The sequence below is a fragment of the Eretmochelys imbricata genome, chromosome 5, assembly GCF_965152235.1.
Source record: "Eretmochelys imbricata isolate rEreImb1 chromosome 5, rEreImb1.hap1, whole genome shotgun sequence".
In the NCBI taxonomy this organism is placed as follows: Eukaryota; Metazoa; Chordata; order Testudines; family Cheloniidae; genus Eretmochelys; species Eretmochelys imbricata.
Genome location: NC_135576.1, coordinates 68,953,655 through 68,973,009, shown reverse-complemented (window position 1 = coordinate 68,973,009; position 19,355 = coordinate 68,953,655). Strand labels below are relative to the sequence as shown.

At 45.5% G+C, this 19,355-nt stretch overlaps 1 protein-coding gene across 3 annotated transcripts in view; it reads right to left on the bottom strand.

Annotated features, from left to right (window-relative positions):
- Positions 1 to 19,355, bottom strand: part of FER (FER tyrosine kinase) — a 446,225-nt gene that overhangs the window by 302,168 nt on the left and 124,702 nt on the right. For all 3 annotated transcript variants that reach the window (XR_013346171.1, XM_077817292.1, XM_077817291.1), the window contains one exon: positions 16,817 to 17,006. Coding sequence is in view for 2 of the 3 variants with exons in the window: in XM_077817292.1 (XP_077673418.1) it covers positions 16,817 to 17,006 (190 nt within the window). In the remaining variant the exon portion in view is untranslated. The remainder of the gene's footprint in view (positions 1 to 16,816; positions 17,007 to 19,355) is intronic.

Below are 19,355 nucleotides of genomic sequence, written 5' to 3'. Positions count from 1 at the left end.
AACATGCCGCTTCTATGATGAGCTAGATGTTATTTTAGGGGGATCAGCCACCGCTACCCCAGCCGTGTTGTTTGACTCCTTCAATGGAGATGGAGGCAACACGGAAGCAGGTTTTGGGGACGAGGAAGATGATGATGAGGAGGTTGTAGATAGCTCAGAGCAAGCAAGTGGAGAAACCGGTTTTCCTGACAGCCAGGAACTGTTTCTCACCCTGGACCTGGAGCCAGTACTCCCCCCGAACCCACCCAAGGCTGCCTCCCGGACCCGCCAGGCAGAGAAGGGACCTCTGGTGAGTGTACCTTTTAAAATATTATACATGGTTTAAAAGCAAGCATGTTCAATGATTAATTTGCCCTGGCGTTCGTGGCTCTCCTGGATACACTCCCAAAACCTTTGCAAAAGGTTTCTGGGGAGGGCAGCCTTATTCCATCCACCATGGTAGGACACTTTACCACTCCAGGCCAGTAGCACGAACTCGGGAATCATTGTAGAACAAAGCATTGCAGTGTATGTTTGCTGGCATTCAAACGACATCCGTATTTTATCTCTCTGTGTTATCCTCAGGAGAGGGATATCATTCATGGTCACCTGGTTGAAATTGAGTGCTTTTCTTAAGGGGACATTCAGAGGTGCCCATTCCTGCTGGGCTGTTTGCCTGTGGCTGAACAGAAATGTTCCCCGCTGTTAGCCACGGGGAGGGGAGAGGGGCTAGCCATGCGCTGGAGGGAGGCAAAATGCAACCTTGGAATGAAAGCATATGTGCTCTGTATGTAATGTTAACAGCAAGGTTTACCCTGAAAGAGTGTACCCATTGTTCCATAAAATGTGTCTTTTTAAATACCACTGTCCCTTTTTTTTCTCCACCAGCTGCATGTGTTTCAAGGATCACAGGATCTTCTCCTTCCCAGAGGCTAGCGAAGATTAGAAGGCGAAAAAAATGCACTCATGATGAAATATTCTCTGAGCTCATGCTGTCCTCCCACACTGACAGAGCACAGACGAATGCGTGGAGGCAGACAATGTCAGAGTGCAGGAAAGCACAAAATGACCGGGAGGAGAGGTGGTGGGCTGAAGAAAGTAAGTGGCGGGCTGAAGAGAGGGCTGAAGCTGAAAGGTGGCAGCAGCATGATGAGAGGAAGCAGGATTCAATGCTGAGGCTGCTAAAGGATCAAACTAATATGGCTCCAGCATATGGTTGAGCTGCAGGAAAGGCAGCAGGAGCAGAGACCGCCGCTACAGCCCCTGTGTAACCAACCGCCTCCTCACCCAGACGCCCAAGAACGCGGTGGGAGGGGCCTCTCCACCCCAGAGGATTGCCCAAGCAACAAAAGGCTGGCATTCAATAAGTTTTAAAGTTTTAAACTTTTAAAGTGCTGTGTGGTCTTGTCCTTCCCTCCTGCACTACCCCTCCTGGTGCTTCTCTCCTCCACCACCCCTCTTGGACTATCTTGGTAGTTATCCCCCTACTTGTGTGATGAATCAATAAAGAATGCATGAATGTGAAGCAACAATGACTTTATTGCCTCTACAAGCGGTGATCGAAGGGAGGAGGAGAGGGTGGTTAGCTTATAGAGAAGTAGAGTGAACCAAGGGGCGGGAGGTTTCATCAAGGAGAAACAAACAGAACTTTCACACCATAGCCTGGCCAGTCACGAAACTGGTTTTCAAAGCTTCTCTGATGCGCACCACACCCTCCTGTGCTCTTCTAACCGCCCTGGTGTCTGGCTGTGCGTAACCAGCAGCCAGGCGATTTGCCTCAACCTCCCACCCCGCCATAAACCTCTCCCCCTTACTCTCACAGATATTGTGGCGCGCACAGCAAGCAGTAATAACAATGGGAATATTGGTTTCGCTGAGGTCTAAGCGAGTCAGCAAACTGCGCCAGCGCCCTTTTAAACGTCCAAATGCACATTCTACCACCATTCTGCACTTGCTCAGCCTGTAGTTGAACAGCTCCTCACTACTGTCCAGGCTGCCTGTGTATGGCTTCATGAGCCATGGCATTAAGGGGTAGGCTGGGTCCCCAAGGATACATATAGGCATTTCAACATCCCCAACAGTTATTTTCTGGTCTAGGAATAAAGTCCCTTCCTGCAGCTTTTGAAACAGACCAGAGTTCCTGAAGATGCGAGCGTCATGTACCTTTCCCGGCCATCTCACGTTGATATTGGTGAAACGTCCCTTGTGATCCACCAGTGCTTACAGCACTATTGAAAAGTACCCCTTGCAGTTTATGTACTCACCAGCTTGGTGTTCCGGTGCCAAGATAGGGATATGGGTTCCGTCTATGGTCCCACCACAGTTAGGGAATCCCACTGCAGAAAAGCCATCCACTATGACCTGCACATTTCCCAGAGTCACTACCCTTGATATCAGCAGATCTTTGATTGAATTGGCTACTTGCATCACAGCAACCCCCACAGTAGATTTGCCCACTCCAAATTGATTCCCAATTGACCGGTAGCTGTCTGGCTTTGCAAGCTTCCACAGGGCTATTGCCACTCGCTTCTCAACTGTGAGGGCTGCTCTCATCTTGGTATTCTTGCGCCTCAGTACAGGGGAAAGCACACCACAAAGTTCCATGAAAGTGCCCTTACGCAAGCGAAAGTTTCGCAGCCACTGGGAATCGTCCCAGACCTGCAACACTATGCAGTCCCACCAGTCTGTGCTTGTTTCCTGGGCCCAGAATCGGTGTTCCACTGCATGAGCCTGTCCCATTAGCACCATGATGTCCACATTGCCAGGGCCCGTGCTTTGAGAGAAGTCTGTGTCCATGTCCTCATCACTCTCGTCACCTCGCTGATGTTGCCTACTCGCCCGGTTTCGCTTTGTCAGGTTCTGGTGCTGCATATACTGCTGGATAATGCGTGTGGTGTTTAATGTGCTCCTAATTGCCAAAGTGATCTGAGCGGGCTCCTTGCTCGCCGTGGTATGGCATCTGCACAAAAAAAAGGTGTGGAACGATTGTCTGCCTTTGCCCTGACGGAGGGAGGGGCGGTTGACGACACGGCTTACAGGGTTGGCTTAAAATCAACAAAGGGCGTGGCTTTGCGAGAAACTGAATGGCCCCCTCAAGGATAGAACTCAAAACCTCAAGGATAGAACTCAAAACTGGGTTTAGCAGGCCGTTGATTTCACAGAGGGAGGGAGGGAGGACAAAATGAATATAAAACAAATCTGGTCTATTTCTTGTTTTGAGCCACTTTATCTATCTTTATACATCTTGCTGGCAGCAGACTGTGCAGTACGACCGCAAGCCATCGTCATCTCCTGGGTGTTCGGCAGAAGACGGTGCAATATGGCCATCATCTTCTGCTAGCTGCAGATTAAAAGACAGTGCACTGCCGGTAGGACTCAACTGCCATGAGACAAAACAAGCGAAATGACCTGGCTGAGTCACTCCCATGTTTGCCCAGGCGCCCAGTTAAAAGAGCACCCAGGACTACGTCGACAATGGCTACCAGTCATACTGCACTGTCTGCTGCCAAAAGGCAATAAACTGCTGCTGTGTAGCAATGCACTACCACGTCTGCCAGCACCCAGGAGACATACGGTGACGGTTAGCTGAGCGGGCTCCATGCTTGCCATGGTATGGTGTCTGCACAGGTAACTCAAGAAAAAAGGCGCAAAACAATTGTCTGCCCTTGCTTTCACGGAGGGAGGGAGGGAAGGAACGGGGACCTGATGATAGGTACCCAGAACCACCCGTGACAATGTTTTAGCCCCATCAGGCACTGGGATTTCTACCCAGAATTCAAATGGAGACTGCAGAAACTGTGGGATATCTTTGAAGAAAAATTAATTTGTATTTTTATTACACAGAAGTGATGTATGCAAAACTTTAAACTAATTCTTGTTTTTGAATAGGAAGTCATCAAAACGGAGTCATAACAAAAGGTTACCATTAACTGTCACTGTGTTCTTGTTTCAGCAAAAAGACTAAAAGGAACATTTCTTTACTTTTGATTCAAAAACATTCAGAGATAGTCAACATTCTGCACCATACAATCAACATACACGCATGGAGTATTTACTCCCAGATATTCAAAGCAGATATAAGGACATTTTAACAACTTCCCCGCCATTCCAATTGGTAACTAAGCTTTGGAAACTGGAGGGAGGGGACAGTGGTGTCACACTCCAGTCCAGTCTTCCATCACTCACTTCCACTGATTCCTTAATAGACTTCATCCTCTAATTTACCTGTGTTACATTATATGAAAGAACTAACAAGACCATTTGAAAGATCAAGAGATACTTCTTTTGGAACACTGTTGGTATTTTGGTCCTTCCCATTCTCCCCTCCCTCATTTTTTGGTTATGTTGTATCTAATTTACATGTAAGCCTCTTGGGACAGACACACATCTGTTCATTTGTAAAACATCACTTACATCTTTGGTGCTGTGTAAATAATAAATAGTAATAGAAGGAAGAGATAACAACTGGCAGGCTATAAAGGGAGAATGGAGAGGAAGAAGGGAGGGGAGTTGGTACTCAGAATAAAGAAAACAACTCATTATGTCGTATGTCATTTTCCTGTGCTGCTGCCATACTTGGAAGACTGAAAGAAATTTTGAAGCTCAACATTAAAAAAAATTCACATCCATCTTCCTACGTGTGCAAAACCCAATCCATAAAAGCAAATATAAGTGCCAATACCCTTGACAAACTAACATTATGCATAACTTATGCATATGGCCTTATTGTTCTGTGTTGCAGCTGCATACATTTGGGGAAAGAGAGGCACACAACAAACTGGTTAAGTGGAGAACTTATTACAGATGGGACACTGATAACATACCCATACCAATCAATCATCATCATCATTCTTAACTCTATGTGATTTTCCAATATTTGGTGGAGTGGGATTTTTTCTTTATTGGGAGACAAGTTATCTTATTTTACTTATGCACATGTAAATTACACTGTGGATTCTCTGGTAGAATGTAAAGAGTTTATATGAAATGTAAAGAGCATGTAAAAGTTTAGCAAACACATTGCAAAGGAATGGGTGTTTGTGAATAGATGTTTCAAAGAGAAAGAGCTGAGATTAAAGTCAATTATTTTAAACTTGTTCTTAATGATGTGATATGCTGTAGTGATTTCAATATTTTTATGCTAATTTCAGATCTATGCCTTTTACCATACTTCACCAACTCAGCTAAAGAAACCAAGGCTGATTACTGAAGGTTACTCAGTAGAATGTAGCTTTATTATTCAAATAATCTATTTAATTGATTACAAACGGAAAAAAACCCAGTTACCTACCCTTCATAACTGTTCTTCAAGAACATGTCCATGTTCCATTGTAGGTGTGCGCGCGCCCATATGCACAGTTATCAGAGATTTTTGACTTAGCAGCATCTGTGGGGTCGGCTGTGACACCCTCTGGAGTGCTGCGCTCACGCAGTGGTATATCAGCCACCGCCAGCCCTAGGCCCTCTCACTTCCTTCTTGCCAGCAACTCCGACAGAGGGGTAGAAGGGTGGATAATGGAATGAACATGAGCAACACATCTCAAAGAACAACAGTTATGAAAGGTAGGTAACCATTTTTCTTCTTCGAGTGCTTGCTCATGTCGATTCCATTCTAGATGTCTCACAAGCAGCATCCACGGAGGTGGGCTCGGAGTTCACAGTTGGGCGGTGTGCAGCACTACTCTACCGAAGCCAATCTCATCTCATGCTTGCTGAGACATGAACATGTGAACAGATGACCAGGTAGCGGCTCTACAGACAGCTTGAATTGGAACGTAGGCCAGGAAGGCCGCCGAGGAGTGGGCAGTTACAATCAAGTGGGCAGTTACAATCGCAGGTGAAGACAATTTCACCTGCTCATAGAAAAACCAGATATAGGGCGGCAATCCATGATGAAATCCTCTAGATGGACACCGGTTGATCTTTTATTCTGTCCGCCACCGCGACGAATAGCTATGTTGACTTACTAAATGACTTGGTCCTTCCAATGTAAAAGGCTAGCACTCTCCTGACATCCAGAGAGCGCAATCTAAGCTCCTCCTCAGACTGATGAGAGTTTGGGAAGAAGACAGTATATGTCCTGGCTCATGTGAGACAACCTTGGGCAGGAAGGCTGGGTGCAGTCATACCTGGACCTTGTCCTTGAAAAACACTGTATAAGGTGGCTCCGAGGTAAGTGCCCTAATCTCAGAGACCCAACGGGCAGATTTTATCGCCACCAGGAAGGACACCTTCCAGGAGAGTAGAAGCAGGTAACAGGAAGCCCATGGCTTGAAGGGGGCCACCATGAGCTGTGCCAGCACTAGATTCAGGTCCCAAGGAGGGACTGTCATGTCATGAGCGAAGACCGACCTACCCTGGAATGCAGGGTGAAAGACTGATATAGCACCCAAGTGGACCTTAACTGATAAAAAAGGACAAGCCCTGGAGCCGGAGATGCAGAAGGTAGTCCAGGATTCACTGCAGCGAGGCCTGTTCAGGCCTAATACCCCGGTCCAAGACCCAGCATGTGAACTGTCTCCATCTGGCCAGGTAGGTGGCCCTAATAGAGGGGCTTCCTGCTGTCCAACAGGATCTGTTGGACACAGGCCAAGAACTCCTCCCCATCTGCATTTAACCATGCAGCAGCCAAGCAGTAAGGTGCAGCGTTGCCAAGTTCAGGTGCAGGAGACCACCGTGGTTCTGGGACAGCAGATCCATCCAGAGAGGCAGCTGCAGTGCGGCCACCACCAAGAGGTCCACAAATGTTGGCGAGGCCAAACCAGGGCTATCAGGATTACCTTTGCCCTGTCCTGTTTGATCTTTATGAGGCTGTTGTGGATTAATGGCACTGGTGGGAAGGCATACATCAGAGAGCCCCAACGGGACTAAGAAGGCGTCTGACAGGGAGCCTCTGTCAAGCCCCCGAACTGAACAGAACACATGGCATTTCCTTTTCTAATGGGTCACGAACGACTCCACTTGGGTAATTCCCCACCTTTGGAGGATCACTCTGACCACCGTGGCAAGATGAGAAGGTACTGCTGAGGTGATCTGCTAGTACATTCCTGGTCCCTGGAAGGTGTGTGGCCACAAGATGAATGGCATACTGCACACAGAAGACCCAGAACCAGAGAGCTTTCTGGCAAAGGGCTGACAACCTGGCCCCGCCCTGCTCGTTCAGATAAAACATTGCAAGAGAGTGTTGTCCACCTGGACTTGTACCACCCTGCCCTCCAGGTGGGACCGGAAAGCCAGGCAGACCATGCGAACAGCTTTGAGCTCCCTGACATTTATGTGGAGGGAGCGATCGTCCCATGACCCAGCAGCCTTGTGTGCTGAAGTCACCCAGATAGGCTTCCTAGACCAGGTCCGAGGCATCAGAAACCAGGGTCAGCGATAGGGACAGGGCCACAAAGGGAACTCCCTCCAACAGTGAACTGGGGTTCAACCACCATTAAAGTGACGACCAGATGGAGTCTGGTACTCTGACTACCAGGTCAAGATCATGCCTTGTGGGGATGCAGAGCGATGCCAGCCACGCTTGCAGAGGCTGGAAATGAAGCCAGGCACGACGGACCACATAAGTGCAAGCTGCCATATGGCCTAATAACCTCAGGCAGGTGCAGGTGGTAATGAGCGGGTGGCCCTGTACGAGTCTGACGTGGCTTGAAAACAGGTCTCCAAAAGGAAGGCTCAGAAAAGGACAGCCTGTAGTAGAGGACAGCCCCCAGGAATTCTATTTATTGCACTGGTATAAGGGTTGATTTCTTTTTGTTTACTAACAGGCCCAGGTTGAGACAGGTGGAGTGCACCAGATCGAGATTCCTCTGCACTAGATCCCACGATCTGCCCTTGATGAGCCAATCATCGAGATAAGGATAGACGTGGACCCCTCAATGTCTCAGATAAGCAGCTCCCAAGGCCATGGATTTTGTGAATACCTGCGGGGCCAACGAGAAACCAAAGGGTAGCGCCGTAAATTGCAAGTGGTGCTAGCCCACCACAAAACTGAGGAACCGTCTGTGTCTGTGAAAGATGGAAATATGAAAATAAGCATCCTTGAGTTTGAGAGCGGCATACCAGTCTCCCAGATCCAGGAAGGGAATGACGGAGGCCAGGGAGACCATGAGTAACTTCAACTTCTTGAGATACACCGGACCCTCGTTAGAACACACATCTATATAACGCTAATTCGGATATAACGTGGTCGTGGCCGTGGATCCCAAATTTAAGTACTGTACAGTATAATTTTTTTTTTTTTTTTAGTATAGATGCAATAAAACAATCGTTTAGCGCTCTCCTGTTGACTCTAGTACTCCATCAGCTTGAGGAGCGAAAGCACAGTCCACAGGAAAGCATCAGCTGTTCACGTAGCTGAAGTTGCATATCTTAGATCTACCCCGATCTAGTAGTGTAGACAAGCCCTAAGACAACTGCTGTAGGCCTAGAACACCACGCAAATGTAATGTAATAAAAATTTACAGGTATAGTATTGATCTTTAGAAAGATGTCAAAAATGTTAGGCAAAAGGAAAGCTTACTCGGTGCAAGAGAAAATGGACACTATCGAATGACTTAGAAATGGCGAAACCCAGGCAAAGATCAGCCACGATATTGGCATTAATGAGTCCACCTTTCGTGGATGGCTAAAGAATGCTGACAAGCTCTGAACTTACATTCATAACCTGGATGAAAAGCATGGCCTTCAAAGAAAACGAGCCTGTTTAGCAAATGATGCAGATCTTGATTCTGTGGTGTACATTTGGTTTGTGCAAGAACAGCAGAAAGGCATTCCAATCTGTGGTCCGCTTATAGCCATACAAGCAGAAAAATTCAACCGGGAACTTAATGGCGAATTCAGCTATTTTAAGGCGAGTTCAGGTTGGCTATGGCAATTTCAGAAAAGACACAAAATCTCTCAGATTGCAGTTTCGGGAGAAAAACGCTCTGCTGACAACCATGACGTGCAATTGTATCCTGTGAAGCTGAGGGAAATTTTACAGGCAAAGGGTTACTCGGTGGAACAGGTTTACAATGCAGACGAAACAGGAAATTATAATACAATGTTGCCTGATAAAACCCTGACTGTCAGAACAGATGAACGTAAGAAAGGAGGATATAAACAGGCAAAAGATCACTTTACTTTATTGTTTTGTGTGAACGCAACAGGCAAGCATAAATTAAAACCACTGTGCATTGGAAAGTCTCACATGCCTCGGTGCTTTAAATGTGAATTGCCCACCATTTTCATACAAGAACTCCAAAAATTGCTAGATGACAAGAGAGATTTTTGAACAACGGTTCTTCACCGCATTTGTCCCTTCTGTGCGACAGCATTTGCGGGCAAAACGCTTAGAAGAAAAGGCTGTTCTTTTGCTAGACAACTGTCTAGTACATCGTTCGGCCGAAAGACTCAGAACCCGTGATGGTAAAATATGGGTTGAATACTTACCTAAAAACACAACTTCCAAAATCCAGCCGCTTGATCAAAGTGTTATCGCCATTTTTAAGCAGCACTATCGATGGAACAAATGGACAAATGATAGAAAGCAAGTTGTCTGTCACCGATTTTCTGAAGAAGCTGACTATAAAAAAAACTTTACACATTGGTGGCGATTCCTGGAATTTATTACACGCTGAAATGATAAACCGCTATTGGATGGTGGGACTGAGAGAGTCGTTTGGCCACCCGCTCCTGGAAGAAAGTGAAGAAAGCAGATCACAGTCTGATGAGGAATTCAACTTTGAGGGATTTACAGAGGAGAAAGTTGGAACAACAGACATGGAGTAGATGGAGGAGCTGTGCCAGCAACTGTCCAGGCTCTGTGTTACTGTTCTGCCACAAAATATCGAGTCCTGGGTAAGAGGCAACAATGAAGCAGAAGAATATTGTCCCATTGCTGAAAGTTTAACAGATGACCAAATACTTCAGGCAGTACAACCAAACAACATTCCAGAAGCTAAAGAATTGGTCTTCGCCGTGGAAGAAGAAGAGGAAGATGAAGTGGACGTCATCTGCGACTATAGCCAGCTTAGAGACTACTTTGAGATGGTTTGAGACGCAAGACGTTGAGCCTGTAAAAATTATGCAGCTACATAGTCTTTTGCAGTCTGCTAAGCGGAAGCAGCACAGCAGCAAGAAGCAGAAGCAACTCAGCGACTTTTTAAAGAAAAACTAGACTAGCTTATTGTAACGTCTACTTTAAATCTCTAATAAAGCAACACTTTTTTTCTCGTTTATTGTTTCCTTCAAGTAGGAGTTTATTTTCTAAGGTTTTCTATACTTTATGGATGTGACATTTACAGTATACAGTTGTCATAAATATAAAGGGAAGGCTAAACCCCTTTAAAATCCCTCCTGGCCAGAGGAAAAATCCTCTCACCTGTAAAGGGTTAAGAAGCTAAAGGTAACCTCGCTGGCACCTGACCAAAATGACCAATGAGGAGACAAGCTACTTTCAAAAGCTGGGAGGAGGGAGAGAAACAAAGGGTCTGTGTCTGTCTATATGCTGCTTTTGGCAGGGATAGAACAGGAATGGAGTCTTAGAACTTTTAGTAAGTAATCTAGCTAGGTATGTGTTAGATTATGATTTCTTTAAATGGCTGAGAAAAGAACTGTGCTGAATAGAATGACTATTTCTGTCTGTGTGTCTTTTTTGTAACTTAAGGTTTTGCCTAGAGGGATTCTCTATATTTTGAATCTAATTACCCTGTACGGTATCTACCATCCTGATTTTACAGAGGTGATTCCTTTACTTCTGTTTACTTCTATTTCTATTAAAAGTCTTCTTGTAAGAAAACTGAATGCTTTTTCATTGTTCTCAGATCCAAGGGTTTGGGTCTGTGGTCACCTATGCAAATTGGTGAGGATTTTTACCAAACCTTTCCCAGTAAGTGGGGTGCAAGGGTTGGGAGGATTTTGGGGGGAAAGACGTGTCCAAACTACGTTTCCCAGTAAACCCAGTTAGAGTTTGGTGGTGGCAGTGGATATTCCAAGGACAAAGGATAAAATTAATTTGTACCTTGGGGAAGTTTTAATCTAAGCTGGTAAAAGTAAGCTTAGGAGGTTTTCATGCAGGTCCCCACATCTGTACCCTAGAGTTCAGAGTGGGGGAGGAACCTTGACAACAGTAATTTCATTTTAATGCGGTCCCTGCTATAACGCGGTACTTGGCATGGATCCCAAATCCCGCCTTCTAGCGAGGGTCCGGTGTATTTGTTGAGTTGCTGCAGGTCCAGAATGGGTCTTAGGCCCCCTTTTGCTTTCAGGATTAGAAAGTAGCAGGAATAGAACCCTTTTCCACCTCATTTCCCGAGGGACCTCTCCACCATCCCCAGCTTCAGAAGATTTTCGACCTCCTGAATGAGGAGTTGCTCATGAGAAGGGTCCCTGAAGAGGGACGGGGAACAGGAATGGGAGGGAGGGTATAGCCAAGAATTGCAGGGTGTAGCCCAGATCTAATATTCCTAAATCCAGCAGTCTGATGTGACTTGCAACCAGGCCAGATGGAAGAGACGTAAACAGTCGAGAAAGGGGTAAGGTGGATCCATATTAATTGGGGTGTTGCTCTTGAGTGCACCATCAAAACAAGCACTTCTGGCCCCCAAGTGTTCTGCAGGGCCAGGCTGAGCTAGTGAGCAGGAGGTGGATGGACAGCGACGACTGAAACTTGTGTTTCTGTCCCTTCTCCTAGCGGAGCCCTGCTAAGATGGCCAAGGCCTGGGAGGTGGGGGAAGCCTGAATTGTTTCCTCGCCAACTGTGCCCAGCAAACAGAGGGTGGCCAGTGGGGCTTTAAGCCCATGCAGCCTCACATTCGTCTGTTCTACAAAGAGTTCATTCCCATCAGATGGGAGGTCCTGAATGGAGGACTGCATCTCCTGGGACAGGCCCGCGTTTGAAGTCATGAATTGCGCCTCAATCATGGCCAATGCGACCATCTTGGCCGCCGAGTCAACTGCGTCCCAGGCCATCTGGAGGGAACATCTGGCCGCTGTCGTGCCCTCCTCTACTAGAGCTACAAACTCTCGGGACAAATCCAGGAGCAGATAATCCTTAAGTTTCCTGAGGGAGTCACGCAGATTAAAGTTATATCTCCCCGCTATCACCTGGTGGTTTGCCACCCTGAACTGAAGGCTGGCCGTTGAATAAATCTTCCTCCCCAAAAGGTTCAGTCTTTTGACTTCTTTATTCTTTGGGGTAGAACTGGTTTGCCTCTGCCTGTCCTTCTCGTTGGCCGCAGACAACCAGCGAACCTGGGGGCGGATGGGTATATAAGTATTAAAACCCCTTGGCCAAGACAAAATACTTCTTTTCAGCCTTTCTGGAGGTGGGAGGGATGGAGGACGGAATTTGGCAGAAGGCTTTAGCTATTTTTAGGACACACTCATGTACTGACAGCGCAACTTGAGAGGGGGCTGCTGCAGAGAGCATATCAAACAAGGTGTTCGACTGCTCCGACATCTCCACCTCCAAGCTCAAGTTCATGACCACCCTTCGGAACAGAGCTTGATACTCTTTGAAATTATCAGGTGGATTAGCGCAAGATGGTCCAGCCACTGCCTCATCAGGCGATGAAGAGGATGACTGAACCACCAGGGGAGGGCCTGGAGCATCATTCCCCATGGAGGAAGGGACTTTAGGGATGGGTATTCACTCCTTTGCCCCAGTGTCCTATTCCGCTCCGTGCACCGAGCCCAGTGCCATAGGCTGTTTTTCTGAAGTGGCCACTGAAGAGTGGTGAGAGAAGGGCATCAGCAACTGGCATGCCCAACGCATTACAGTAAGACCACTGAGCAGGCCACTGACCCAGCTGCCAGGTCGGCATCGTGAAGGCTGATGTGGTCTCTGATGCTCAAGCGGGCCACTACTGCCTCAGCAAGGAGCTGAATTCCTGATCTGACCCGGAGGAATCCCCTTCCAAAGACCATGGAGGGGCCGTCGATGCTGGAGTTTGATGTCTAACTGTCGCCGTAGGTGAGCAGTGCATAGGAACGTATTCCTGGGGATCAGTGCTGGGAACAGGAAGATTGGTACTGCCCCAGAGATCTGGGAGACGGGGATCTGCGACATGGAGTTGGTGGATATGAGGTCGATTGGTGCCAGATGTACAGTGTCCAACATCTCCCTCTGAGCAACTTGTGTCTAGTTGATGGAGATCGCAAACGCGGTGCCAGCCAACCAGAGCCCTCCACTGTAGAGACAGGGAACTCCGCCTCAGCTTCAAGGACCGATGACATTCACTAGTCCTCTGGGGGGCTCTTATAGTTGGCTTGCCCCCGTAGGGAGCCTTCGCCGGATCCAACGTCATGGAGGCTCCATGGCAGCCCATTAGTGAGTCTCTGTCTCCTGCCACTCCCAGGAGTCAGCGGCAGATCTCTGGGGGACCTAGTGGGTCCAATCAGAGAGGCACCCTATTCGACTCTGGTGTGGGTGGTGGCCCGAATTAGGTCCTTTGCCTGACGTCACTTCACCTTTTTTGCTCTGGCAGGGGAGTCCTGTTTTTTTGACCCCTTCTGGGCCTCGGCGAGGGGAAGCGGTGCCGGGCCAATCCCGGTGCCAGGGGTGCACTACGAACTAAGGACTACATGGTGGGCATAGAGTCTTGCCAGTAGGGCTCAGACGCTGGGTGAAGTGCAGCCTCTAAGCCTCAAACAAATATCACAATCCTTCTGGGTTCTTGGACCAAAGTTTTTACAAATCTGACACCTGACCTTTAAATGTAATTCCCCCAAGCACTTCAGACAGCTGCTATGGGGGTCACTCACAGGCAGAGGCCTGTGGCAGGCAGAACAGGGGTTAGAACACAGAGACTGGGGCATGCCACACCTGGGACAAAGTCCTCGCTGGGACTAACTCCCTAACGACACTACTTAACAACTACTTATTAAGTAACTGTAAACAAACTATTTACAGGGCACTGAGAAACGAAGTACAGGAAGAGGGGAAGGTGCACCGACCAACCATAACAGGTGGTAAGAAGGAACTGAGAGGGTGTAGGGCGGCGGTGCCTGATATGCCAACACATGACCACGGCACTCCAGAGGGTGCCAGAGCCGATCCTACGGATACCACAAAGGCAAAAACCTCTGACAACTATACACATGGGCATGCACACACCTAGAATGGAACTGACATGAGCAAGCACTCAAAGAAGAATGTTCATTACAAAAAATGTAATCAAGTATTTGGATGAGAATCCATGTTGCATGGCTAGAAAAAGACACAGAGATTTGCGCAGGCTAGGAGGGAGAGAAGGGGATGAGGGAAAAAATAGTTCAAAATACAGAAAAAAAAAGTCTTCTGAAGCCTCGGACTGGCTACACAGCACCAGTTTTTATAAATACTTTAGTATCACTGCCTGGTTAGAACATTACGAAAATCTCTTCCAACCTTGACTTCTGAAGTTAGTTCTTCCAAAGCCCACATATAACACAAACTTAATAGTGTTTACAATAGCATTTTATTTTGGATATTTTACTGAAATTAATTCTGTTCAAAAACATTAGCTAGTGTAATTTCTATTTCTTTATATCTGCAGTCATTTAGTGGGTGAAGTGGGGCTTCTGTGTGGGATCATTAGAAAGCCTAGAAACTAAGGGCTTGTCTACACTACCACTTACTTTCATATAATTTACATTGCTCAGAGCTGTGAATAATCCATACCCCTGAGCGACAGAAATTACACCTAAGCACCGGTGTAGACAGCACTATGTCAGTGGGAGAGCTTCTCCTGCTGACATAACTACCACCTCTCATGGAGATGGAGTTATTATGGCGACGGGAGAGCTCTCTCCAGTTGGCCTAGAGTATCTTCACCGGATGTACTACAACAGCGCAGCTGAGCTACCATAGCACTTCTAGTGTAGACTAGCCCTAAGCCTTCCAATTATGCCAAGTTCCTGCTAACAGTCCAAGTGGTTCCAGATATATAAACACACACACACACACACACACACACACGTCATCTGATCATTTAAAAAAAGTTGGATGGTTTATTTCAGACCTTTCCATGAGGTCCAAAGCCATAACCCAATTTTTAAGTATCTTGTCTGCTAGCGGCTAATATTCAAATTGCTATAATGGTGCGTGTGCAGCCAAGAACAAAAGTGAAGCGCAGTGTGTGCGCTCATATAACCATGTACAAAATTAGAGTGTGAGACAGAGTCACACTGTGTCCCTCACCTCTGATGCCCCAGAAACTGCTCAGACCCACTTTCATCTTGTATGCAGGCTGTATTTTATTCTAAAACCTGTCCACTAACAGTAGTATAGTGCAACACCACAGTTTTAACCTCTACTCCTTTCAGCCTGCATTGACTAGGGCCCTAGGAGGAAAGGCAGTCTCCCTCTCTCTAGGGAGCTCCTTCATTCCAGGCTCAGCTAGCCCTGTCCTCCTCTCTCTGAAACATTTCCTTAAGGCTTTTTTATCAGGATGGTGAGCTGAGGGCTAATTAGTTTCTTACTCCCCACACTCTCCTTCTGATTAGCTAATGACTCAATCAGCCATTATCAGGGGTTGGGGGACACTAATTGAGGTTATGTTGATCAGAGTGCTGACCCACATGTCAGATCTCAGCACTCAGTCACGACAGATACAGAGAGTATTTTGAAAGTGGCAGCACAAAAGCTGACCTGCACCATATAGAAGGAACACAGGACACTGACTAAAAAAATTCATGTAGTTATGATTTCTAATATTTTTGTTGATTAGCCTGAGACAAAATAGGAAATTTCAGCTTTGCCAACACAACAAACTATAATATAAAGGGTGGGGAAGTCTAAAAACTGAGAACTAAGTTGTAATTTAATGAACATCTTACCTAAACCAATCATTTTTGATGAGAGTTTTTAATTTTAACATTAAGATTTGGAGCAGACAGTTTTATGTACATCTGCCTAAAGTCCTCTTAGGTTTCGTGAACATAAACCAAATGATAAAGTTTGTCCAAAGGTCACTGAGGGTAGGGTTTCTACAAACTCCAAAATCCAAGCCAACTCACTAGTTTCATAATGAAGCTAGAACATTTAACTGTATTTTCTCACACGCACACACCTCCACACACCCTCTCGTGCCAAAGAAATCTAGAAACATCCTGGCTTGTTGCCATTTTCTTACATGGTTTGGCATGCAAATCTCTCTCCTCCCACATTATTGAAGCAGTTAGTTAGCTTACCACATCTTCCTGACTTTACAGGTAGCTGACAAGGAAAGGCTAACATTACTTGCCTCCCCAACATAAACAGAATCTCTTCAGCATAGAGGTCTGTGAAGTACTCCTGCTTGTCTAACTGCTGTAATTACCCTCTTCCAGCATATGAAGCAAGCAATGCCCAAGAATACACTACTGGAGCAGTCTATTATTTTGACCAACAGCCCAACAAAAGACAACTTACAATGATTTATTAAAATATTCTCAAAAAATCACATTATAGGTGTACAGATATATGCAGTTCTTCATTACTGAATAATGGGAACTCCCTAAAACAGTGATACACTCTGCTACATCTCTGCTCCAGAATGATTTTATGGGCAGTAATTGCAATAGAACAAGCAATTGTATTTACAGTCCCCTACCTGCTGTTAAGTGGAAAGACAGTCCACCCTCTCCCCTGAATACATTCTCTGAATATGAGGCAAAGGTAGTTTTCACCATCCCCTCAAAAGTTCACAGATGGAGAAAGACCCAGCCAATCAATAGAGTTGGCTGGTCCCTCTAGATGGTACTATGACTCCCTCTCAGTTGGCTGCCTGCAACTATACGATGTTCTTTGCTAAGCAGTCAGGCCTCTGACCCCAAAGATGAGCAATTCAACAGCATGAGTGGCTGCATGGTTCAGTATAAGCACGGGACTTACCATAGAAGTGACTGATCTGTCATCTTCTTCATAATTTACTACTGGAGGTGGCTCTTTCCCATCATTCTCCTGAACTTTTTGTTCTAGAAGTTCTTTCTGGGCTGACAATTTTGCCTCAGTGCATCTTAATTGCTGAACTGTTTGCTTGAGTTCCTCCAGTGCTTGCTTCTGGCTCAGCAAAAGCACAATGCTGAAGAGAAAAAGGAGAAGCACAAATTAAAGACTGATTATTTTAAAATGAGTTTTTCTTATCAAAACAATATTGGGGAAAACATTTTTGTAATTGGTAATTTGGTTTCCCTTTTCTACCTTTCCCACCCACTTATCTCAACTGGAGGATGCCCAAGTTACTGCTTCTTTGAAAAACAGGAAGAGATCTCACTTATGTTAACTGCTCTAAGACCTTCAATGCATGAACAAGTCAAATATCAGAAAGCTTTCAAAACCAGGAGGAGAATAAAAACAAAGTGCAGCAAGCTTATATGTTGTCGCCTCCCCTTCTTTCTCAAAGGAACTACACAGTTAGTAAAAACAGTTTTCTTTAAACTTTTCCATTAGTAAAATGGAATTGAGGAAATGTCTGTTCTTTTTTCATCCTTTAAAATTCACCAAATCAAGTGCATTATTTCTAGTCTTGAGCAGCATACAGAGAAAAAAGGTATACTCAATTATGGAAATACTAGAATGTGCATTCTAAATTTAGGCAAGTACCAAAGATTTTATTATCCCTTTTTCTGAAACGTCTTCATTTTGTGTGAGCTGGGCTCAGGTGACACACAGATGTATGTACATGGGAGAAGGAAAATCCTGAGGGAGGGTTGTTTTGGTTTTGTATTTAAGATTTTAAGATCCCTGGACAGAGATTTTAATCTATGTTTCTACAGTATTTAGTATGTAATTAATAAATAATAAAAAACACATATAATAAGAAAAGAGGTGAAAACACTGAATTTAAAGCCGTGTAGATAAAATAACACTATTTTAACTCTTCAGACATTCTGTTAAGAGCCTGTGATTAAAATAAAAAATAGTAAGAAGGATTCACCCAGGTTCACTAGAAGTGCAAGCATCTCATTAGCTAATTGTGTGGAATTTAGCTAACTGGAAATTATCCAATTAGCATAGTGAAAAATAACGGAAAAGGCAAACTTCTAAAGCTTTTGGTATTTTTTCAATAGTATTTAATGCATTAAGAAGAAGATGACTGCCTTCAGCCCTCTCAAAGCTCATACTAACTTATGTGTTCATTGTTTTATTCATTAAGATATTATTTAAGCTATTATGCACCAGTTCACTGTTATTGGAAAGTAATGGTATCCACCTGTCATGGGGTCAATTAAATCTTGACTGAGGGTGGAAACAATGGGGTGGGGGGGTAAGAGGAACTAAGTGCAACCCCAATTCTATTTATCAGTTCTTATAACTTCAGTTTCAAGATAGAGGCTAGAAGCTCGATAATCAGAGCTGGAAAAAGGTTTAATCATAGAATCATAGAAGATTAGGGTTGGAAGAAACCTCAGGAGGTCATCTAGTCCAATCCCCTCCTCAAAGCAGGATCAACACCAACTAAATCATCCCAGTCAGGGCTTTGTCAATCAAGGCCTTAAAAAACCGCTAAGGATGGAGATTCCATCACCTCCCTAGTTAACCCATTCCAGTGCTTCACCACCCTCCTAGTGAAATACTGTTTCCTAATATCCAACCTAGACCTTCCCCACTGCAACTTGAGACCATTGCTCCTTGTTCTGTCATCTGCCACCGAGAACAGCCGAGCTCCATCCTCCTTGGAACCCCCCTTCAGGTAGCTGAAGGCTGCTATCAAATCCACCCTCACTCTTCTCTTCTGCAGACTAAACAAGCCCAGTTCCCTCAGCCTCTCCTCATAAGTCATGTGCTCCAGTCCCCTGATCATTTTCGTTGCCCTCCGCTGGACTCTCTCCAATTTGTCCACATCCTTTCTGTAGTGGGGGGCACAAACCTGGATGCAATACTCCAGATGTGGTCTGACCAGTGCCAAATAGAGGGGAATAATTACTTCGATCTGCTGGCAATGTTCCTACTAATGCAGCCTAATATGCTGTTAGCCTTCTGGGCAACAAGGACACACTGCTGACTCATATCCAACTTCTCATCCACTGCAATCCTGTAACCACTGTAATGTAAGCTGATGACTCCATTCAGCATAACACACAAAAACTGTGATCTTTTTGTAACGCATAGAGGATCAGCAGCCAGAGCATATAACTGGGTCACCCACGTCACAGACGTAATGGCCACCAAAAAGGCTACCTTTACAGACAGATGTAACAAAGAGGTGGTGGCCATCAGCTTCAAACATGGATCCATGAGTGTAGATTGTGACACTCTATACTTTGTGGGAGCATTCTGTAACCTCCTTATTCCTTATTTATATATGAGATATTGCATATTAAACAGGCCATGTGAGGTATCAGGGGGAAAGATTATGATCTACTGAAAGGCACTGTTTTATCAAAATATGTATATCATGAATGCATATGAAGTTATGAGAATTGTGTTG